Here is a 25,742-nt window from a genome sequence, read left to right as displayed (position 1 = left end):
ATTTCCCCTCTAGGTTAAGTAAATTGGCCCCCATGGCTCTGCTATCTTTACATGACATGGTTTTAACTCCCGCCCTGAATGCTCTGGTGTAAGGAGTCACACTCACACTTCAAGTGACACATTTAGTTGACCGGCTCCCTTTGACTCCTCTGTCAGACTCTGATGTGTAAATGCACTGCATTCATGCTTCCTGCTCCATGTTGCAATCCCTAACACATAGGGGCGCAGCTGTCTTTCAAGTGGGAACAGCAAACTTGATCACATATAGGAAGCATCAGCCCACCCAGCCTGCCCTTCTTGATAAATATGTCTATAGTAGATAACATGACAGGAGAACATTGGAACTGGTGGTAACACTTGCGAACACTTGAGTTCTTTTCACACGGATTCTGATGATGATTTTGTGCCAGTATCCATGTGAAACCCATGCAGATTCTGCTTCCTATTGTTCCCAAATAGAATCCATGCCAATGAATATTTGAAATTTTACTTGTTGGAGGGTAAGGGGAGGGGGGGAGAGTAACATGTCACTTTAATTCTTTAACATGGGATATATGAAGATTCCTTACTGTGTAGGGGATAGGTAGCTGATCACAGGGGGGTCTAACCGGTGGGATCCCCCGCGATCTCTGGGACGGGACCCCGTCTTGCTCAGAGAGGTGCTCCATTCATTTCTATGGGAGCAAAAATGATTGTCAAGTGCTGGACTCGGGTCTCTTCGGGGCTCCTTAAAGGGGTATTCCGGGATCTAACATGTCTGATCGGGTTTCCGAGGTTTCCGAGGCTGGAGACGCAGCTCCGCGCACAATGCAGGTGCTGCAGCGAGATCGCGGGGGGTACTAGCGGCAGATCCCCCCCGCAATCAGACATCTTATGTTAGATCCTGGAATACCCCTTTAAGGAGCTCCGAAGAGAGGGGATAAAATGTTTGATCCAGGAATACTCCTTTAATTTCAGCTGCAGTACCCTGTTAAATAGGGAATAATCACAGTGAAAATTTGGGGCAAATCTGTAGTGACAGTGCTAAAAAATCCATTGTGTGAACATACCTAATCTTATCAAGTTTACAACATGTTATTCTCTAGTATGAGTTCATAGTTACATAGTTGATAAGGTTGAAACAAGACACAGGTCCAAGTCCAAAATATAATCCTCCCATATTGATCCAGAGGAAGGCAAAAAAAAAAACTATTAGGTGGGCGCCAATTGCCCAATATTGAATGAAAAAAAATTATTTTCCCACTTCAATTATGGAAACAAGAATAAATCTCTGGATCAATGTTCCATCTCTAGAAAGAAAGACATCAAAACCCATCTTGTTCAATGAGTCCACCATCACAACATAGTCTCACTGCTTTTGCTTCTTTCATGTACTCGCAGAGGATGTTTTTAAGGTCACTCTCATTAAAACTAATTTTTGCTATTGCACTCCTTATGGTAAATAAAAAATATTTCTAATATACTTTGTTTTAAAAAAAAAATAATGAAGTTTTATATGTTTTATTTGGGCTTAAAAAAGCTCAAGAACACATTTTCCCCCATCTTATACACAGACTTTGGACCGAAGCCCAAACACAGGAAGTGCAGCCTGGAGTGCTGAGGAGGGTGTGTCCAGCCTCATCCAATCATAGCTCCTCTCACACTTAACTGCCTTATGCTGATGGTTGGACACACCCCCCTTAGCACTCCAGGCTGCACTTCCTGTGTTTGGGCTTCGGTCCAAAGTCTGTGTATAAGATGGGGGAAAATGTGCTCTTGAGCTTTTTTTAAGCACAAATAAAACATAGAAAAGTTCATTTTTTTTAAACAAAGTATATTAGAATTTTTTTTTTATTTACCATAAGGAGTGCAATAGCAAAAATTAGTTTTAATGAGAGTGCCCATTTAAATCCCAAAGTTACCTTTTTCCATAGCACACACTTTATAGTCACTTTCTTAAGACATCTTAGACTAGAGTACCCAAAGGAACACCACACAAACACTGGTCAACATGATATTAGGGGCTTCTGGCCCCAATACAAAATGTGTAACAGGCCCCCTAGTCTACCATGTGCCATTTTTTTAGAATGGGGTTTTCTTATGGTCCCCAGGCATCAGTGCATTGCAGTGTTATGCCCCTTATCCTAACTCTATGTTGGTGCCATGGTTAAATTTGAACTCACAAACCCAAGACTTCAAAGGTAGATCTTGGGCCACCCTATATGAGGCAAATTGGCTATTGTCTCTATATTATCATCCATTAGACTTTTTTCAATAAAATGTCTGAAGGACTGTTAAAGTGTCTAATAAAGGGTAACATGGATTTAAAAGGTTGGATATTACTTGAATGATTACATTTATAGACGTTTTTTCAATTATTTGTTTGTATGGGTAAGTTGATTTATTAGAAAAATGATTATGATGACAATAACAGTACTAATGGGTATCTCTTGGGCATGGCCATCATAACTCATCAGGTTTATAATGCAAACCAATTACATCATTATATTCCTTTATTTTTAATTGGAAACTTTAAGGGGTAAGTCTTGGTGGGAAAAATGCAAAAAGAAATATTCCACAAAGCCCCTTGCCCCATGCAAAGAAAATTAATTACAAGTAAAAATGAAAGACAGCTATGGATGGACAATCCCATTTTCAAAATAATCCTATGGCAGCTGCAGCTAGACTGCATTGGTCTTTGTGACTGACAACTGCCCTCCCCTAGTGGGTCTAATCATTAAAACCTCAGCTGTTGGGGGTACAATTGGCCTCCTGCTATCTTGGTCAGTTACCCCCTGCTGATCCAGAGCCTCATTGCCAGTCTCATGTTTATATTTAGAATAGCCGTATACCTACAGCCAGACCAGAGCAATGGGGCCACATCACCAGGTGTGGGGTGTGGTACAGACTTTTGTTCAGTTATAATAAGTGACCACACTGACCTTTGTACTAGTGACCTCCTATACCTCTTCTGTGCAGGGTTCATTTTGGTTTCCTGTTTAACAGTGAAATGCAAATAAAAAAAATCCAGAACAAAAAGGTACAAAAAATGTGCTTAAACAAGTGTATAGATAGTAGCCCACAGTAGTAGCATCAAGTAGCATGTCAACTAAGTGGCGTGGCCACTTATAAAGAAAAAATCTACCTAGTGTTCATTGGTGCTTTTATCTCCTAGGTCCTAAAGGGAAACTGTAAACAGTATAAAACTGGTGCAGGTGCATTGCCGTGGAATGAGATTTGCCATAGAATGAGATGGTCCGCCTCCATCACATCCTATTGGCTCTCTCTTGTCACGTGACATATTTAAACGTCACGCATCGATGCGCACAGCAGTGTCAGTTTGGCTATCACAGGGAGAGGATCTCCTCACCCTGTGATAGCTGAAGGTGTACGGAGCTCTCATGGCCTCTGTGGCCCGACAGAAGTTCACACATGTACGCAGCTCATACGGCTGCCTCATATACATTTACTGTTGATCCACAGCGCTATCGGGATCCTTATGCCCGATGGCGCTGTCATCAGGATCCCCACGCCCGCAGCTCTACACCCCGTCCCCCGCAGCTGTACTCCCTGTCCCCCGCATCTCTACTCCCCGTCCCCCGCAGCTCTACTCCCCGTCCCCCGCATCTCTACTCCCCGTCCTACGCAGCTGTACTCCCCGTCCCCCGCATCTCTACTCCCCGTCCCCCGCAGCTCTACTCCCCGTCCTACGCAGCTCTACTCCCCGTCCCCTGTGAACGCTCAGGGAGCGATCCACAGCGCTATGGGGATTCCTACGCCCGATGGCGCTGTCATCAGTGTGCGTCCCCGCGAGCGCCCCATGCCCGCAGCTGTACTCCCCGTCCCCCGCAGCTCTACTCCCCGTCCCTCCGTAGCTCTACTCCCCGTCCCGTTAACGCTCAGGGAGCGGGGAACAGAAAGTAGAGCATCGGGCGCAGGTAAAGTAGTACTGCGCATGCGCAGCACTACGCGAATAACTTAACCTGCGCCCGATGCTCTACTTTCTGTTCCCCGCTCCCTGAGCGTTAACGGGAGGGGGAGTAGAGCTGCGGGGGACGGGGAGTAGAGCTGAGGGGGGCGGAGGACGGGGAGTAGAGCTGCGGGCATGGGGCGCTCGCGGGGACGCACACTGATGACAGCGCCATCGGGCATCGGGATCCCGATAGCGCTGTGGATCAACAGTAAATGTATATGAGGCAGCCGTATGAGCTGCGTACATGTGTGAACTTCTGTCGGGCCACAGAGGCCATGAGAGCTCCGTACAGCTTCAGCTATCACAGGATGTGATGGAAGTGGACCATCTCATTCTATGGCAAATCTCATTCCACGGCAATGCACAGGCATTGCCAGTCCGGGACGCTGTGATTTACTCTCAGACGTTCAGGCATTTCAGAGTAATCATAGTTTAAAAATGTTGCCAGGACCCAGGTAAGTAGTCCTCAGGGCAGGACCCAGCAGCTGCTTCATGCCCGGCTGGCTTGAGTAACACAGGGAAAGAGGTGTCACTTAGAAGGGTTATCCAGGAATAGAAAAACAGAGCTAATTTCTTTCAAAAAACGCTCCTCGTCTGTCTGCAGGTTGGGTGTGGTTCTGCAGCTCAGTTGTATTATCAAACCCAACCTGGGGACAGGGAGACCACCTCAAACTTGCCAGAACCAGACAAGGTTCAGAGTCCAGTATCTAATGAGTCTTTTTTATATGTATTTAAAAGATATTGATAATTATTAAGCCCCCATTCACATTCACAAATCGATTTTTCAGCAATACCCCCAACATGTATACTGTGGCATACCCCCAGTGCAGATACTGAGTCCCATTCACTTGGGAATTAACATAGTCTACTGGTGACTATTTCCAGAACTTATACTATGCCGTTTTCTGCACGAGTCCTTCAAGTGTACCTGTCATCAACAAAAACTTTTTATATAATGTAGATAATACCATTATATGTATATTTGTAATATACATTGGTTAAAAAATGTGTATATTTTTGTCCCCGCAGCTGTTGCGTGTGTGTCTCTATGAGGAGTCCAAATACAGGAAGTGAGGGTGGACAAGCAGGGCTCTGTGCAGTGAGGACAAGCAGGGTTCTGTACACTGAGGAAAAGCAGGGTTCTGTACACTGAGGCTCTATAACATGCTCCTGGCTCATACATCAGGATGATTGACAAGCCAGGAGCCTGCACAGAGCCCTACTTGTCCTGTCCTCACTTCCGTTTTTGGACTCATCACAGAGACACACAGACAACAGCTGCAGGGGCAGCATTTTTTCACCCAAAAATATACACCATTTTTAATCAATGTATATTGCAAATATACATATAATGGTATGATCTACATCATATAAAAAGTTTTTGTTGACGACAGATACACTTTCAGGAAATAGACTGTCACCAGTAGACTATGTCTGGTCTGTATAACTAAATGGGCCCACCATATTCAAAGGTATATCTCTTATGTAGTGCAGAAACATGATGTGAATGGGGCCTATTGCATATTTGACCCCTCTTTTAGGGCAGGGTTCAGGGCAGGTAAAAGTAGTTTATTAGACAAATTTATGCAGAGAGAACTCTAATGGCTGAGATGGATATTAACATGGTGTACAACAGGTACTAAGCTTGTCCGGTTTTGAGCAGATCACCAGAGTAATTCAAGACTCTTGAGAATCTCTTCTGGAGGTGGCCATACACGTTAGATAGTCTAACCCACTCAGCGGGAAAGGAGGATTGCGCGTGTTGGATTTTAACCCCTCATGCTTTGTTACTATACAGAGATATGCAAAGAAGTTTTGGGGGGCAGGGGCTTAAGTAGAAAAAAGGGCACTTCTCATTATAATTTTTTTTTTATAAAAACCTTACATATGTTAATACAACACAATTCCTGAGATAAGGGACCTCCGACAGTTATGTCTGCTGAATGAGACTCCATCATTCCATGCAGATCCCAGTTAGTGAGGGCATCATAGGGAAGGTGCTTTAAAAGGGCAGGGGCTCAAGACCCCTTTTGAGTCTATGGGGGAGATTTATCAAAACCTGTGCAGAGGAAGAGTGGTGCAGTTGCCCATAGCAACCAATCAGATTGCTTCTTTCATTTTCCACAGGCCTCTAAAGAGGCCTGTGGAAAATGAAAGAAGCAATCTGATTGGTTGCTATGGGCAACTGGACCACTCTTTCTCTGCACAGGTTTTGATAAATCTCCCCATATGTGTGTACGTCCCTGTTCCTATCAAACGTAAACTGTTGCCCGAGGAAGCCATGAAGCTAATGTGAATGACACCTAACGTGGGCCTTACACATAAGATAGCAGCTATCTCTCTTGATCCCCCAAAACAGACATATGCATGTGTTTTGAATGGGAAGAGGGGGGAAAAGCTGTTGGGAGACTCCTCAAGTGGTGGCTTATCTCACTGTGAACAAAAGAACTGGGCATGTTGAAATTCAGTATATCCATGTTAAATTTGCAGCTCAGCATGACAAAGATAGTGAGAGAGATTTTACAGGGCTGAGCCAGGGTTGTAAGGATCAGCTGCGGCGCCCTCATCAAATGGGCGCTCTAGGCCGGCGCCTACCTTGCCTATAGGTGGTGCCGGCCCTGAGCATATCCAACCCTCCTCTGTCCCCCCCCTGGACATCTATGGTCAGTGAATAGTCAGGAGACCCAATACACATTACATAGTTTTCAGGTCCTGCTAAAATTAGTGGGTTTGGCTCACACATATCTTACGGGTATGGCCTGCTCAAGCCTTAAATGGGTTATGCAGGATAAGAAAAAAGGAGCTGATTCCTTCCAAAAACAGTGCCATGTCTGTCTCCAGGTTGTGTGTGGTATTGCAGCTCAGTACCTTTGACATGAAGGAGCCAAGTTGAAATACCACACACAACCTGGGGACAGACATGGCGCTGTTTTTAGAAGAAATCATCCTGGATAACCCCTTTAAGACAAAATAGCTCAAAAGATTTTTGTCTGTTTTAGAACACTTCATCTTAAAGTGTTTTCTCGGACTAAAATATTTATTATGTATCCTTTGCACAGAACCTCAATAACTGGTCAGTGGGGGGTTCTACTCCTGGAACCCCGCTATCAAAATCAGGTAAGTGAGGGTTCTACTCCTAGAGCCCCCACCAGTCAACTGAGGTTCTATCAGAGTTCCATTGTTTTTCCTGTGATAGACATGGAGGCTCCCTACTGAAGACCAGACTGAAGACACATCTCCCAGAATTAGCCAAGGGTCACGCAGCGAGTACTAGGGACATAAAGCAGACTGGGCCTCTCTTGTCTCTATAAAATGGTACAGTATAGAAGTCCGTCCATAGTGTGTAGGGTAAAGAAACCCCCTACTTAATGACCCCTCTCAGTGGTTAGGATAACCAGTAAGGACATAACCTGTGATGTGGTAAAACTTCTTCTCACCTCTGCACTAACACTTCCCTCCCTTGCCCATTTAAATGTAAATGTTTATCCTGCTTGGCTTATAGAGATAAGATGTGTTTGCTCAAGGAGGGGGGGGGGGGGGGGGGGTAGTTTTGTAGACAGACCCTTGGCCTTCTCCTACGTGCTGCATACATGTGGGCTGTATAGAATTCAGTAGACCTCATCTTCATTAACGGACATTCCACACCCACTTCTTAAGTGTATGAGATTTTCCCTTTGTGCCTGTATTTTAGTGTTTTCTTGCTGTCTAAATAATGTCAAATTACGATGGGGTTGTGTGTCTCGAAAGTATACAACATGTTGGTCTTAGTTTGGAATTTGATATATGCTCAGGGTTGGGTTTAGGAGTCGGCAAACTGAACGGTTGCCTAGGGCCTTCATTTCCAAGGGGACTTCCAAAAACGTAAACCACAGAAGTAAAATAACCGCCAGTGGTGTATTGTACTTTTACTAGGGAATGACAGTATGTGGGCAAATAAGGGCAGATTTATCAAAACCTGTGCAGAGGAAAATTGCCCAGTTGCCCATAGCAACCAATCAGATTGCTTCTTTCATTTCTAACAAGGCCTGTGCAAAATGAAAGAAGTGATCTGATTGGTTGCTATGGGCAACTGGGCAATTTTCCTCTGCACAGGTTTTGATAAATCTCCCCCAATGTGTTTTGTTATGTGGGCACTATACAGCAGTGTTATGAGGGCTATTATTTGGGTGTTCTATGGCGGTATCCTCTTGGCACTATATAACAGCCTGCACATCAAATCCATCCAAAGAAAGTGTGCATAAACCACGTGCACGACTATTTTGAAATTTGAAGTTTTTATCTGAAAGAAATCAAAAGCGAGTCATTGTAGTCTTAATTCTGAAAGGAAAACTGTAGTGTTAAATATCCTTCGGATAGGGGATAAGTTATAGATCACGGGGCATACAACCGCTGAGACCCCCTGCGATCTCCTATACGGGGCCCCGGCAGTGCGCAGGAAGGAGGCATGTCCATCCCCAGCATGACGCGGTGGCCGACACGCCCCCCCCCCCCCATATATCCCATAGAGATACATGAATGGGGCATGTCAGCCGCTGCGCCATGCAGGGACAAAACGCTTCCTTCATGCGGACTGCCAGGGCCCCGTATAGAAGATCACGGGGGGTCCCAGCGGTTGGACCCCCCTAAATCTATATCTTGTCCCCTATCCTTCGGATAGGGGATAAGTTATTTAACACTACAGTTTTTGCCACTTGTACCATTCAATTTTAATACAGACTGATACATTAAAAATTTTCTTTCTTTTTTCTTTTCTATGAAGCCTGCTCCATTCTATATTTTTTATATAACTACATGTTTGTGTAAAAATATGTTTCTGTGCAAATGTATTCTCAATGTTAAAGGGGTTATCCAGGAAAAAACTTTTTTTTACATATCAACTGGCTCCAGAAAGCTAAACAGATTTGTAAATTACTTCTATTAAAAAATCTTAATCCTTTCAGTACTTATGAGCTTCTGAAGTTAAAGTTGTTCTCTTCTGTCTAAGTGCTCTCTGATGACACGTGTCTCTGGGACCGCCCAGTTTAGAAGCAAAACCCCATAGCAAACCTCTTCTAAACTGGGCGGTTCCCGAGACACGTGTAATCAGAGAGCAATTAGACAGAAAAGAACAACCTTAACTTCAGAAGCTCATAAGTAATGAAAGGATTAAGATTTTTTAATAGAAGTAATTTACAAATCTGTTTAACTTTCTGGAGCCAGTTGATATATATAAAAAAGTTTTTTCCTGGAATACCCCTTTAAAGGCGTCCTCTAGGTTTAGAAACTGAATTTTCAAATACCTTATGAGAAAATTCTAATGTATGAGACTGGGTCCATACTACGGAAATCTTTTTTCCGTAGGAAAGGGATTCCGCTGCACAGTGCACCCCGCGAAATGACAGATTCTGAAATTCATCTGCCGAAAGAATGAACTCATTCTTTCGGGAGAATACGGCACATGATACATTGCCGTCTATGGGGGCCGGCAATGTCTGCGTGTTCCATGCTCCGGCAGACTCAGTCGGCACCCGCCACTCTTAGAATCCATCCGTAACATGATCCCAACCTTAGGAACCTCATCTATTAGACAGATCAGATCTACAAAGAGGAGGCCTTTCTCTTAAGGACCCATGTCCATGCATTACACCAGTGTTTCCCAACCAGGGTGCCTCCAGCCGTTGCAAAACTACAACTCCCAGCATGCCGGGACAGCCGAAGGCTGTCCCGGCATGCTGGGAATTGTAGTTTGGAACGGCAGGAGGCACCCTGGTTGGGAAACACTGCAGCACACAACTTATCCCCTATACTCTGGATATGGGATAAGTGTCAGATCACAGCGGGGGGTCCAACCGCTTGAACCCCCCCGTGATCTCCCGTCCGGCATCACGGTTCTCCTCCTGAATGGGACTTGTCATAGAAACATAGAATGTGTTGGCAAATAAGAGCCATTTGCCCAACACATCGACCACCGCACAAAGCTGCGTCCAACACCCCCTCTCAATGCATCCCTAATGGAGAGCCGGAGCGCTGCACCAGAAGTCCCAGCAGTGAGGATCCCTATGATCAACTTATTGTCGAAAGTTCATCATCGTTCAAGCAACACGGAATTCAACCCCAGTAAAGTGTTACCTTGCATTGCTCCACGTGTCAAATTCTTAAATAAATTCTTAAATAAATACTATGACTGACCAAGGATGTTATCACGTTCCATAAATGTTCTAATCAGGGGGACATCTTTCCAGCAAACAATCCAAGCGCTCTAGATGTGATAATCCTTAGTAAATCATTGTAAGGATTGTCCTCTGTCGCCTTTTCCATAGAGGGAAAAAAAAAAAATGATATGGCCAATTTTAGCTTTTTTTTTTCTCCAATGAGCCCAAACAGGTCTATAACATCATAGTTACTGTACCTCTGCTTTTATTTGGTCCCAAAATTACAGATTGACTAAGTATAACCATTTGTAGGTATGTATTAGTATTAAAGGGGTACTCCGGTGGAAAACTTTTTTTATTTAAATCAATTAGTGCCAGAAAGTTAAACAGATTTGTAAATTACTTCTATTAACCTGTTAAGGACCCAGGGCGTACCTGTACGTCCTGAGTCCGCTCCCGATCTATAACGCGGGGCCACGGTGTGGCCCCGCGTCATAGCGGGTCGGGCCCGGCCTCTAACAATGGCCTGGACCCGTGGCTAATAGTGCGCGGTATTGATCGCGGTGCCACGTGCTATTAACCCTTTAGACGCGGCGTTCAAAGTTGAACTCCACGTCTAAAATGAAAGTGAAACCATGCCGGTTAGCTCAGTGGGCTGTTACAGGACAGCTGGAGGGTCCCTACCTGCCTCCTCGCTGTCCGATCGCCGAATGACTGCTCAGTGCCTGAGATCCAGGCCTGAGCAGTCAAGCGGCAGAATCATTGATCACTGGTTTCCTATGAGAAGCCATTGATCAATGTAATAGATCAGTGTGTGTAGTGTTATAGGTCCCTATGGGAGCTATAACACTGCAAAAAAAAGTGAAAAGAAAGTGAATAAAGATCATTTAACCCCTTCCCTATTAAAAGTTTGAATCACCCCCCTTCCCCCCCCCCCCCCCCCCAAAAAAAACAGTGTAAGTAAAAATAAAAATATACATATGTGGTATCACCGCATGCGGAAATGTCCAAATTATAAAAATATATTGTTAATTAAACCGCACGGTCAATGGCGTACGCGCAAAAAAATTCCAAAGTCCAAAATAGTTAATTTTTGGTCACTTTTTATATCATGAAAAAATGAATAAAAAGCGATCAATAAGTCCTATCAATGCAAAAATGGTACCGCTAAAAACTTCAGATCACGACGCAAAAAAATTAGCATTCATACCGCCCCATACGCGGAAAAATAAAAAACTTATAGGGGTCAGAAGATGACAATTTTAAACGTATAAATTTTCCTGCATGTAGTTATGATTTTTTCCAGAAGTACGACAAAATCAAACCTATATAAGTAGGGTATCATTTTAACCGTATGGACCTACAGAATAAAGACAATGGCCCTCATTTACTATTCTAAACCCGACCTCTTTTGTCGGGTTTTTTTGTCGCATCTTTGTCTGCGCCATGTCGCAGACATCGTGCGCCAGTCTGCGACACTATGCGACATTTTTTCCCGACGGACCCGATGTGGATTCTCCCAAACCCGAAAAAGGGGCGTTACCCGACATTTCTGAGCTTTCCCACATATTTATTAAGGTTTCCAACCCGAATTTGTTGAATTGTTGTGGATTTTTTCCCGACAGCTCAGAGGAGTTGGAAACCAAAACCTACAAAACCCACGTGCGACAAACAGGATGCGACATAATAATAAATACCAGGGGAAAAAAGCAGTCGGGTAAGAAAGCAACATAGACTTACAACCCGATTTTCTTAGTAAATGAGGGCCAATGTGTCATTTTTACCAAAAAATTTACTACGTAGAAACGGAAGCCCCCAAAAGTTACAAAATGGCATTTTTGTTTTCAATTTTGTCTCACATTGATTTTTTTTTCCGTTTCGCTGTAGATTTTTGGGTAAAATGACTGACGTCATTACAAAGTAGAATTGGTGGCGCAAAATGGTGAAAAATTGAAAGAGTTAGGATTTTTTAAAGGTAAGGAGGAAAAAACCAAAATGCAAAAACGGAAAAACCACGGGTCCTTAAGGGGTTAAAAAAAAAAGCTGCTGAATACTACAGAGGAAATTCTTTCCTTTTTGGAACACAGAGCTCTCTGCTGACATCTCTGTCCGTTTTAGGAACTGCCCAGAACAGCATATATTTGCTATGGGGATTTTCTCCTACTCTGGACAGTTCTTAAAAAGGACAGAGATGTCAGGAGAGAGCACTGTGCTCTTGATGACAGCAGTGAGCACTGTGTTCCAAAAAGAAAAGAATTTCCTCTGTAGTATTCAGATGCTAATAAGTACTGGAAGGATTAAGATTTTTTACTAGAAGTCATTTACAAATCTGTTTAACTTTCTGGCACCAGTTGATTTAAAAAAAAAAAAAATTCCACCGGAGTACCCCTTTAAGGGTAGGGTCACATGTGCCGTATTTTCCTGCGTATTTGTGCTGTGTATTTACCTTCCCAATAGGTAACAAAATCAGCTGTGTATTTTGATAACCATTGATCTTTATAAGAAAATACACAGCTTCAAATAAGCAGTAACCCTACCCATTAGTTTGTGTTACTTTCAGAACCAAAAGGTTGGGCCCAAGAGCTGATACTCAAGGATCAGGGAATTTAATGAATACTAGTAATAAGTAGGTGATTACATACAGTGCATTGGGAAAGTCTTCAGACCCTTTCGCTCTTTTCACATTTTGTTATGTTGAAGCCTTATATCCACCTCATTCTGCACCCATTGGGGGAGATTTATCAAAACCTGTGCAAAAGAAAAGTTGCCCAATTGCCCATAGCAACCAATCAGATCGCTTCTTTCATTTTTAAAAGTGCCTCTGCAAAATGAAAGAAGCGATCTGATTGGTTGCTATGGGCAACTGGGCAACTTTTCCTCTGCACAGGTTTTGATAAATCTCCCCCATTGGCCCTGATTTACTAAGAGTGGAGTGTTTATTCGGGAGTGATTTCAATATCACTCGCCTTTTTTTTCCGGCTTATTTACTATTCTGTCGCACATGTCGGTTATTTTTCCGTTGCATGGTTTTTCGTGTCGCACTAGTCAATTGTGTCGCACAAACTCCGAGCTAAAGAAATTAGTTGTGTGAGTCAAAATGGTTTAGACCTGTTTGTTTAAAAATGTTTCCAAGAATCAAAAGTATTCATGTGTTATCATTTTTCAAACATTACAACAATTCTCCTTGTTTATCATCTTGGGTGTTAAATTGATTTAATCCTAATATTGCAAATGTGTTAAAAGAAAAAAATATATAAACATTAAAGGGGTTATCCAGGAAATTTTTTTTTATATATATATATATATATATATATATATATATATATATCTCAATTGGCTCCAGAAAGTTAAACAGATTTGTAAATTACTTCCATTAAAAAATCTTAATCCTTTCAGTACTCATGAGCTTCTGAAGTTTAGGTTGTTCTTTTCTGTCTAAGTGCTCTCTGATGACACGTGTCTCGGGAACCGCCCAGTTTAGAAGAGGTTTGCTATGGGAATTTGCTTCTAAACTGGGCGGTTCCCGAGACACGTGTCATCAGAGAGCATTTAGACAGAAAAGAACAACCTTAACTTCAGAAGCTCATAAGTACTGAAAGGATTAAGATTTTTTAATAGAAGTAATTTACAAATCTGTTTAACTTTCTGGAACCAGTTGATATATAAAAAAAAGTTTTTTCCTGGAATACCCCTTTAACTATCACAAAAGCATTCAAAATTTTATTCATAAAAGTGTTGAACTGTACAAAATGTTTTCAGGTTATAAAACAAGTTACTTTCACACAAAACACAATGGTAAACAGTCCCTTGTTACAAATCGCTCCATTTTTGGAATTTCACTCGTCCTCTTGGCTGTCGGTTATTGTGTGAGGCAAACTCACACTTTTTCTCGAGTGATTTTGGAAGTACTCCGAGTATTTTTTGGTTTTTGTCGGTAAAACGCCCATTTTTGCATAAACGCACGCCCATTTCAGAGTGAAAAGAAAACACTCCGAGTGTTTTCTAAAGAGTCGGTTGTGCGACAAAAACTTTGTCGCATAAATAGTCGCACAGACGTTGCGACTAAAATTTTGTCGCAATAACGGAGAATAAGAGTCGGTTGTACTTTAGTAAATGAGGGCCACTATCTCATAATGAGAATGTAAAAACAGAATTTCATATATTTTTGCATATTTATTAAAAGGAATAACTTTAATTTTGCATGGACAATAAGTATTCAGACCCTTTGTTATGACACTTGAAATTTAGCTCTGGCTCCTCCCATTTTTCTTGATTATCTCAGAGATGTTTCTCCACCTTGGTTGGAGTCACTTGTGGTCGATTCAGGTGATTGGGCAGGATTGAGTGGCCCAGCCCGAGTCCTGGCTTGAACCCAATGGAACATCTCTGGAGAGACCGGAAAATGGCTTCCACCGATGGTCCCCATTTAACCTGACAGAGCTGCAGAGAAGAATGGAAGGAAACCCAAAATCTAAGGGGGAGATTTATCAAAACCTGTGCAGAGGAAGAGTGGTGCAGTTGCCCATAGCAACCAATCAGATTGCTTCTTTCATTTTCCACAGGCCTCTTTAGAGGCCTGTGGAAAATGAAAGAAGCAATCTGATTGGTTGCTATGGGCAACTGCACCACTCTTCCTCTGCACAGGTTTTGATAAATCTCCCCCTAAGTGTGCAAACTTGTGGCCTTATCCCCAAGAAGACTGGAGGCTGGAATTGCTGCCGAAGTTGCTTCAACTAAGTCCTGAGTAAAGGGTCTGAATACTTATGTTAATGTAATGTTTTAGTTTTTCCTTGTCAGTAAATTAGCAAAGATTTCTAACATTCTGATTCTACTTTGTGCATTAGAAGGGTATTAAGTGCAAAATGATGGGAAAAACTGGAATATTTTAGCACAAGATGTTTGCACAAAATTTGATAGAAGTAAAGGGTCTGAAGACTTTCTAAATGCATTAAATGCAGTTGATCAGATAGGTCTGGTTATTCAGGGGTCTGGCTTCCATTATGTGTTCAGTTAAGGTAATAGATGACCAATGACTTGCTTTATTAGTATTGAGGAAGAACAGATATACGGCAGAGGAGGCATATGTGGTGGCCCAGTACGGGAGGTTTTTACCCCGTACCCTTGCTGCCCTGTCAGGCAGCCTCCCTTCAATGTCCCCTGGGCCCCCCCTGCATCTGTCCCCCAATGTAAATATGTTTATTGAGTATTATACTGTATAATGTATGAAGAAAGCGTTGTCACTTTAAGACTGTTTACCATGTGATTGTTACCCAGGAGGTATCAGTGACCAGGTGACTTAATGGTGACCAATGGGACCCCACCAGAGCCTCCCCCATATAAGCCCTGGCTAAAGCCTCTGCTCTCTCTCTCAGTCACAAGTCAAGTCAGTCACAGTCATCATTTGTCAAGTCAACGTGGCCTGCATTAAATTTACCTAATCTACTACAAGTCCCAGCAAGCCCTTAAGGTCTCTGAATTCACTGGTCAACTCTATGGGCCCTGGCTGAACTGTATAGACTTTTCCATCTGTCTAACCTCAGTAAGCTACTGTTATCCGTAACTTGGTGTCGGAGTCATTATCGCCCCGTGCCCAGCCCAGGATCTAGCGGTATACCTTTGGGTTCGTATTAAGGATAAACCACACCCTGGCATCACGAATACAATGGGTTAATGCCATCTGCCCCTAGGGTAATTCCATCTGCCCTTTGCATCACACTCTCTACCACACATACATGTATGTGCATAATGACAGGGCCTACAATAAGCAGAAATGATTGAGCTTTTAGCACAATGCAGACCAAAATATCCAAGAGAAGAACAAGACCAATACTACAATACATACATTGGAAATGCTTTTCATAATAGCACTAAAAACAAAAATTAAAAAAAATTAAAAATATTAAAGGGGTATTCCGGGCAAAAACATCTTATCCCCTATCGAAAGGATAGGGGATAAGATGTCTGAGGCCCGCTACTGAGACCCCCTGCGATCTCCCTGCAGCAGCCTGCATTCCATGCGTAGCTGCGTCTGCAGTTTTGGAAACCGCCGGGCTTCCGAGACGGGGACGTGATGTCACGCCACGCCCCCTCCATTCATTTGTATGGTAGGGGGCATAACGGCTGCAACGGGGGCGAGGGGGCGTGGCATGACATCACGTCCCTGTCTCGGAAGCCCGGCGGTTTCCAAAACTGCAGACGCAGCTACGCATAGAATGCGCGCTGCTGCAGGGACATCGCGGGGGGGCTGGGGGTGGGGGGGTCAGACATCTTATCCCCTATCCTTTCGATAGGGGATAAGATGTTTTTGCCCGGAATACCCCTTTAAAGGGGTTCTCCGATGCTTACACATCTTATCCCCTATGCAAAAGATAGGGGAAAAGATGCCTGATCACGGGAGTCCCGCCACTGGGGACCCCCGGGATCATGCACGCGGCACCCCGATTGTAATCAGTCCCCGGAGCGCGTTCGCTCTGGGTCTGATTACCGACGATCACAAGGCCAGCGGCGTGTGACGTCAAGCCTCCGCCCCCATGTGATGTCACGCTCCGCCCCTCAATGCAAGCCTACGGGAGGGGGCGTGATAGCTGTCAGTCCCCCTCGCATAGGCTTGCATTGAGGGGCGGAGCGTGAGGTCACATGGGGGCGGAGGCGTGACGTCACACGCCGCCGGCCCTGTGGTCGTCGGTAATCAGACCCAGAGCAAACACGCTCCGGGGACTGATTACAATCGGGGTCCCAGGGATCCCGGGGGTCCCCAGTGGCAGGACTCCCGCGATCAGGCATCTTATCCCCTATCCTTTGCATAGTGGATAAGATGTCTAAGCACCGGAGAACCCTTTTAAGCAACTCTGTTATTAGTCTGGTAGAAAAATATCCTTCCATGTTGTGTATACAGCTCTTTTGCAGTTCTATGTGTGTCCATGGTAACAGACTACAGATTTTGTGAAGTCAGAACCTGCAATTATATCTTACTCCTTTTAATCTGCCTCGTCTACTACTCTAGTGTCTGTAAATCAGCAGTTAGATGGGACATAGAAAAGGGAGTTACTATATGGGATATGACTGTAGGATATTACAAAAGAAGAATATTTGCAAAGTTGCTTTCTTTTAATTTTTGATGCATTGGAATGATAAAAAATGGTTACAATAGTGCACCTACTCATTAATGTTAAAAACACTAATATATATATATTTTATTTTATTTTTTTTTGTTTTTTTTTTGCTTTGTTCTTATGCGCTCCCTTCTCTCCTCAGTGCAGCCCCATAAAAAAAAAAAAGCCCCACTGAAATTGCCAGGTTTGTCCAACTTTGCACCTCTAGTTTTTGCCATTTTGGTATAAGAAGAAATCATTGAATTTGTGATCATGTTAGGAGGTTGTATACAAAATAATGAGGGAATTTTATTTTCCTTATAGTTTTATTGTTGGAAACAAGCTGCCCTCTTGACAGGTCGTATGAGCGCAGACTGCAGGGTCATAAAACAGCCGGTATCTACTGACAGGTCTGACCGTAAAGTGCAGGTCTTCTGGGGCAGTGTAAAGAGTCTAGTCCCAAAATCAACATTTTAAGGGATTGTTATTTGAGCCACTTCCTTATATGTGTGGTCCAGCAGTCTGTAGCACTGATAACATGTGTAAGCCTAATATACATATATAACAGTACATCCCCTTTATGAATGGGTATCTTGTGCCAGATTAATGTACTGTACAACACTGGTGCACAATGCTGGCCACGCCCACTAGGCCCTACTTATACGCAGGGCCGGCTCCACCTATAGGCAAAATAGAAAGCCGCCTAGAGCGCCCTCTTAATGGGGACGTCATTCTGCCCTCCGCAAGAAAGTTATTTCTCCAGGTCCTGACAGCCGCTAAGTTGCCACCGTAGTAGTAAGGTGAATATATGAGGAGAGGGTTTGTTACAGTGTGTCACCCCAGCAGTAAGGAGATTACATATGGAGGAGGTTTGTTACAGTGTGTCGTCCCAGTAGTAAGAAGATTACATGAAGAGGAGGTTTGGTACAGTGTGTCACCCCAGTAGTAAGAATATTACATGTGGAGTAGGTTTGTTACAGTGTGTCACCCCAGTAGTAAGGTGATTACACGAGGAGGTTTGTTACAGTGTGTCACCCCAGCAGTAAGGTGATTACACGAGGAGGTTTGTTACAGTGTCACACCCCAGTAGTAAGGTGATTACATGAGGAGGGGTTTGTTACAGTGTGTCACCCCAGTAGTAAGGAGATTACATGAGGAGGGGGTTTGTTACAGTGTGTCACCCCAGTAGTAAGGAGATTACATGAGGAGGAGGTTTGTTACAGTGTGTCATCCCAGTAGTAAGGAGATTACATAAGGAGGGGGTTTGTTACAGTGTGTCACCCCAGTTGTAAGGTGATTACATGAGGAGGGGGTTTGTTACAGTGTGTCACCCCAGTAGTAAGGTGATTACCTGAGAAGAGGGTTTGTTACAGTGTGTCATCCCAGTAGTAAGGTGATTACCTGAGAAGAGGGTTTGTTACAGTGTGTCATCCCAGTAGTAAGGAGATTACATGAGGAGGAGGTTTGTTGCAGTGTGTCACCCCAGTAGTAAGAATATTACATGTGGAGTAGGTTTGTTACAGTGTGTCACCCCAGTAGTAAGGTGATTACACGAGGAGGTTTGTTACAGTGTGTCACCCCAGCAGTAAGGTGATTACACGAGGAGGTTTGTTACAGTGTCTCACCCCAGTAGTAAGGTGATTACATGAGGAGGGGTTTGTTACAGTGTGTCACCCCAGTAGTAAGGAGATTACATGAGGAGGGGGTTTGTTACAGTGTGTCACCCCAGTAGTAAGGAGATTACATGAGGAGGAGGTTTGTTACAGTGTGTCATCCCAGTAGTAAGGAGATTACATGAGGAGGGGGTTTGTTACAGTGTGTCACCCCAGTTGTAAGGTGATTACATGAGGAGGGGGTTTGTTACAGTGTGTCACCCCAGCAGTAAGGTGATTACCTGAGAAGAGGGTTTGTTACAGTGTGTCATCCCACTAGTAAGGTGATTACCTGAGAAGAGGGTTTGTTACAGTGTGTCATCCCAGTAGTAGGGTGACTACATGAGGAGGGGTCTATTACAGTGTGTCACCACAGTAGTATGATTACCTGAGAAGAGGGTTTGTTACAGTGTGTCACCCCAGTAGTAAGGTGGGGTGTGTCAATGGGAGGAGTCAAGGAGGCAGTTAAAGTAGCTTTTGCCTTGGGTGGCAAAAATCCTTGCACCAGTCCTGCTCATACATGGCCACTAAGGATGATATTGCTACAGCTGAGATCATGTGGTCACAGGTCCAAATGTTTCATCTGTTTTGTGCATTGTGTTTTTTTTATTTTTTATTATTATTATTATTATTTTTTTTTTTTTATTATTGAACTCAGTGAGGGGATGGTAAAGGCAAAAGACATTGGAAAATATTTTTTAAAAAGTTCTAAAATATAAAAGAAAATGATAAAGGCATTTGATAAAGGCAAAAGACATTGGAAAATATAAAAAAAAAATATAAAATATATATAAAAAAAAAAAAAAGGCACCATGCTCTGCAAAGGTATAAACCATTCTATACATCTAAAAGGAGGTTTCTGCGGCATGAGCAATAAATCTGCCGTATGTGAATATACCCCATTCACATAAATGTCATAATTTCTAAAAACTCCGGACTTTAATTTTGTACACGTGGCATGATGATTTCCCCCAATAAACCATCTCGTCTTTTTAATGCCAACTCATGGGCGTTATATATGTATACCAGCATTGCGCGAAAAGTTGCGAAAAAGTTGTGCGTTTTACAACTTTAGTGACAAGCGATTTATAAGTGAGTACGCCAGTGTTTCCCAACCAGGACGCCTCCAGCTGTTGCAAAACTACAACTCCCAGCATGCCCGGACAGCCAAAGGCTGTCCGGGCATGCTGGGAGTTGTAGTTTTGCAACAGCTGGAGGCACCCTGGTTGGGAAACACTGGCGTACACATTAGAAATAAACCATTCTCTTAGACTATGTTCACACAGATCGGATTTTGACCTAGATTTCCAAAGCCGAAATCCACGTTAGGTCTGTGTGCTGACAATGGGGCTAATCCTGGCGCAGATCGGCGGCAGGGCAAATCCTTGGGTCAGTCTTGGATGTGTGTAACGGAAATACATGTAGGATTATTATTCGATATGTGAACATACACCTATACCCCAGAGCTGGGGTATGTGATCCTCATATATAACGTCCTAAATACCTCACCATTAGAGATGAGCGACCTTACAGTAAATTCGATTCGTCACGAACTTCTCGGCTCGGCAGTTGATGACTTATCCTGCGTAAATTAGTTCAGCCTTCAGGTGCTCCGGTGGGCTGGAAAAGGTGGATACATTCCTAGGAAAGAGTCTCCTAGGAATGTATCCACCTTTTCCAGCCCACCGGAGCACCGGAAAGCTGAACTAATTTACGCAGGATAAGTCATCAACTGCCGAGCCGAGAAGTTCGTGACGAATCGAATTTACTGTAAGTTCGCTCATCTCTACTCACCATGTAATAGGGTAGGGGTACGTTCACACGTGCTTATTTTTGCTGCAGATCTGCCCATTGACTTCAATCGGTAGTAAAATCTGCTACAGAAAATCTGCAGCAAAAATATGCATGTGTGAACGAATCCTAAGGCTGGATTTACTCTTAGTATAAGGGATACATCAGGTATCCTATGTCAATCACTAGATTTACGCTTGAATTTTGCATACCATAAGGAACGCATTGTGTAGTGCAGCAGGTCACTTTCCAAAAACAAATCCAGGGACAAATCGTTAAAAACTGGGATTGTACTTGGAAACTGGGGACAGTCGGGAACTAGTGCAACTCTATGCAGTGAGTGTTATTAGTTCTGTCCCAGTTTTATCCAAGTACAGCAAGCCAGTATAACAATAGCATAAAAACACCTGTATATATAGAAACATAGAATGTGTCGGAAGATGAGAACCATTTGGCTCAACTAACTTAAAATAACTTAGATAACTTATGTCTATCTCTATCTTATATGAAGGATAGCCTTATGTCTATCTCTATCTTATATGAAGGATAGTCTTATGCCTATCCCTATCTTATATGAAGGATAGCCTTATGTCTATCTCTATCTTATATGAAGGATAGCCTTATGTCTATCTCTATCTTATATGAAGGATAGCCTTATACCTATCCCTATCTTATATGAAGGATAGCCTTATGTCTATCTCTATCTTATATGAAGGATAGCCTTATACCTATCCCTATCTCATATGAAGCATAACCTTATGCCTATCTCTATCTTATATGAAGGATAGCCTTATACCTATCCCTATCTTATATGAAGGATAACCTTATACCTATCTCTATCTTATATGAAGGATAGCCTTATGCCTATCTCTATCTTATATGAAGGATAGCCTTATACCTATCCCTATCTTACATGAAGAATAGCCTTATACCTATCCCTAACTTATATGAAGGATAGACTTATGCCTATCTCTATCTTATATGAAGGATAGCCTTATGCCTATCCCTAACTTATATGAAGGATAGACTTATGCCTATCCGTATCTTATATGAAGGATAGCCTTAAACCTATCCCTATCTCATAAGAAGGAAAGCCTTAAATTGATCCCTATCTTATATGAAGGATAACCTTAGGTCTATCTCTATCTTATATGAAGGATTGCCTTAAACCTATCCCTATCTCATAAGAAGGAAAGCCTTAAATTGATCCCTATCTTATATGAAGGATAACCTTAGGTCTATCTCTATCTTATATGAAGGATAGCCTTATACCTATCCCTATCTTATATGAAGGATAACCTTATGCCTATCTCTATCTTATATGAAGGATAGCCTTATGCCTATCTCTATCTTATATGAAGAATAGCCTTATACGTATCCCTATCTTACATGAAGGATAGCCTTATGCCTATCCCTGTCTTATATAAAGGATAGCTTTATACCTAACCCTAACTTGTATGAAGGATAGACTTATGCCTATCTCTATCTTATATGAAGGATAGCCTTATGCCTATCCCTAACTTATATGAAGGATAGACTTATGCCTATCCCTATCTTATATGAAGGATAGCCTTATGCCTATCCCTATCTTATATGAAGGATAGCCTTATACCTATTCTCTACATGCTTAAACTCCTTCACTGTATTTGCAGCTACCACTTCTGCGGGAAGGCTATCCCATGCATCCACTACTATCTCAGTAACGTAATACAGTGTTATACGAGACATGTAAAGATATGGCAGATATCATGTATTGTCAGCTTTGTGGCTTGATATGTTATCTTGGCTTCACACAACGTTAAACAATGAACTGCGATAAAGTCACAAAGAGTTAAACGACGCATTTCACTCATTCACACATTTCACACATTTATAAATCAATAATACTTTGCAAGGGGAGTATAGTGAAAAAAATAAGGGAATGACAGGTGATATGCATGATAGGTAAGGCAATGACATTGGCGTGGTTGGTGATACTTACTCCGTGGATGTGGGGCTTGGGTGGCATTTGGTGAAGCAATGCACACGTCCTCCCGAGGGTACTGATCACACCGAAGCATATCTGGCCAGGGGAAGCCAAAGTACTGCATTACCGGCTCACAAGCATCTCGGACCTCTTCACATAACCAGCGGCACGGGTAGAGGGGCTGCTCCAGGCACACAGGGGCAAAGAGGGAGCACAGGAAGATCTGTGTACCCGGATGGCAGTTCTTACTCAGCAGAGGCACCCAACTGCTTGCTTGGTACTTCACCTCGACCATGGTCTCATGGTCCAGTAGGTTGGGCAGTACCATCTTATTGTACCCCACTCCATGGCACAGCCCTAAATCCTGAGGAATGTCAACGCACTGTGGCGTTCGGGAATAAAACCTTCCACTTTGGTAGTGCCGAACCATTTCGGGCTGGAAGCCTACATAGTCATATTCGCTCGGTTGAGGTTCTTGGGAGAAAAGCCCAGGTGTGACCCACAGCAGTAGCCAGGGCCAAACGCCACCCATTGGTGACATTATTTCCCAAATCCTACTCAGTCCTTTCAAACTGTGGAAAAAAAAAATTATAATAATAGGAAAAGTTTGAGAAAGTTTCTGTTGGATCCCAATACTAGGAGTATTCAGTCACCGCTCCTTGTGGAAGTAAATGGTGCTGACTGTGCGGTGGCGCAGTACAATGGGCTGGAGGGTTGCTTGAGCTTCTTGCTGGATCTGAACAGTTTGATATTGGAGAACAGAGAGCAGTAAATGTTATCCAAGGAAGAATGAGGCAGATCCAATGAGAGAAGTGCAGTCCCTCCTCTACTCCTCCCTTTCTCCTCCTTGTGTCACACTCTCTCAGTTACTTTCCTCTCACGTTGGTGATGTCCAGCCCTTCATGTCTCCTTGCACTCTCGTTGCCCACTAGCCGTCTCTCTCACTTCTCCCATCCTCCAAGACTTTTCCTCTTCACTGACCCTCCTCCGCCTCCCTCTATCACTTCTCCTCAAGGCGTAATTCACTTACAAGTGTCACTCACAAGTCACAGGAATGACCCCAAGTGCTGAACCAGCATAGCTACCTGCATGGCCGCCCCCTGTGTGATCAATAGGGGGGCTGAGATTATACAGAACATTATATCATCTGATAGAAATTGTTGGATTGTGATTTATACATTTACACGACTGGATGTCCCAGATCTACCCATTGTACAGGTCTCTTGCAATGTGTGAATATTCTTTTTGGGGTCTATTCACACATACAGTATACTGCACATATTTGATGCCCAGGATTTGAAGCTGCAGATTTTATGCTCCAGATTTCAGTGTAAACTGAATGACTGATCACAGCTTCAAATCATGTGCATGAAATACGTGCAGGATACTGTACGTGTGAATAGACCCTTAATGCAATCAGGGGTTCTCACTTAGCGTTCGCAGCCTCCTGAAAGGCAAATATTTATAGTTATGCAGAGATACATGATAATATAGCTGCTTGCTTACAACTACACACAGTATTTCTGTTACAGTATGTTTAAAGGGGTATTCCAGGCCAAAATTTTTTCATATATATCAACTGGCTCTGGAAAGTTAAACAGATTTGTAAATTACTTTGATTAAAAAATCTTAATCCTTCCAATTGTTATTAGCTTCCGAAGTTGAGTTTTTGTTTTCTGTCTAACTGCTTTCTGATGACTCACGTCCCGGGAGCTGTGCAGTTCCTATGGGGATATTCTCCCATCATGCAAGGGATATTCTCCCATCATGCACAGCTCCCGGGATGTGACATCATCATTGAGCAGTTAGACAGAAAACTTCAGAAGCTAATAACTATTGGAAGGATTAAGATTTTTTAATAGAAGTAATTTACAAATCTGTTTAACTCTCCGGAGCCAGTTGAGATATATATATATATATATATATATATATATATATATATATATATATATATATATAAAGTTTTAGCCTGGAATACCCCTTTAATTTTGCTGAATACAAAAACCTAGTCAACCATGCTTTTGTGTACATAAAAAACTAAAGAATTTTTTTTTTCTAACAATGTAAGTCAGTGGAAAACGGATTCTGCTGTATAGCATAACATATATGTTTTTTTTTCTTTTTTAAGTGTATAAAGCTAAACGAATCTGAGTTCAACTTGAGAAAAAACAGACATCGCACTTCCACAACATGCACCTTGATCTAATGCTTCTCAGCAACATTTATTAAATTAACAGGTCATTATTGTACTTTATGATCATGAAGTGCAAGCCGACTAGCCACGTCACGGCCACCTGTAAGTAGGGGGTCCCTAACATCCCTACCATAAAATGGCGCAGCACTGAGTGGCGACCACCACCGCCCCAACACCAGTGCCCACAGGGAGAATGACCAAACTGGGAGAGCAGCCACAATGCCACTCAAACCAGTCCCTGGGCCGCGCCACCCCACAGACACAGCGCCAGGGCAGCAACGGACGCCAAACAGCACCGCACCAGGGGGAACAGATGTAAAGAGCTCACAATTAAATTGATCAAGGTGCATGTTGTGGATGTGCAGCCATGTCTGTTTTTTCTCAAGCTCAATTCCCAATGTATAAACATTAGACGGAAAAAAAAGCTGTGTGAACCCAAAGACTGAAGAGACTGTATGGGACTTGTTCCCAATGAGTTGTATTTCAAGTGGATTCGAAACAGAATCAGAATCCATGTTAAAAGTGTGTAAATTCTAATTCCAAATTCATAGATTCCAAAATTCCAGGATTTCCTTTTTCTTCAGCCTTTAAGCCCATGATGCCAATACTGTGTGATACTGTGTGATTTGCTTCTTTTACCTCTGTGCACCGCGTTGTCCCACTTTCATGCACAGGACCCATATTCCAAAGGACTGTAATGCAAATCTTTTTCTTTCACTGTTGTCTCTGACCATTCCCAGAATTCCATGCGGCCAGAGACAATATATCATAAGTCACATGGTCTCCAGGGGCATGTGGCTATGCTGCAGTGGATGGGTGTATAGCAGGGTGAAAGGGATTTACTGAAGTAATGCTCTCCACTTACCCACTGCAGCATAGCTATGCCCCCGGGAGACCATGTGACTTATGACATATTGGGGTCATTTACTAATATTCCCCTTTTTTTTTCTCCACTTGTTATAGTG

General features: G+C 42.9%; 1 protein-coding gene across 1 annotated transcript in view; it reads right to left on the bottom strand.

Moving 5' to 3' along the window:
- Positions 1-23,356, bottom strand: part of SFRP1 (secreted frizzled related protein 1) — a 40,036-nt gene extending 16,680 nt beyond the window's left edge. Inside the window, exon 1 of the mRNA XM_056569186.1 lies at positions 22,599-23,356. Within this exon, the coding sequence (XP_056425161.1) occupies positions 22,599-23,124 (526 nt within the window). The 5' untranslated portion in view covers positions 23,125-23,356. The remainder of the gene's footprint in view (positions 1-22,598) is intronic.
- Between the last annotated feature and the right edge of the window lie 2,386 nt (positions 23,357-25,742).

This window comes from Hyla sarda, chromosome 4, assembly GCF_029499605.1.
Source record: "Hyla sarda isolate aHylSar1 chromosome 4, aHylSar1.hap1, whole genome shotgun sequence".
NCBI lineage: Eukaryota > Metazoa > Chordata > Amphibia > Anura > Hylidae > Hyla > Hyla sarda.
Note: the sequence above shows the minus strand (reverse complement) of the source record. Positions and strands in the feature narration are given on the sequence as shown.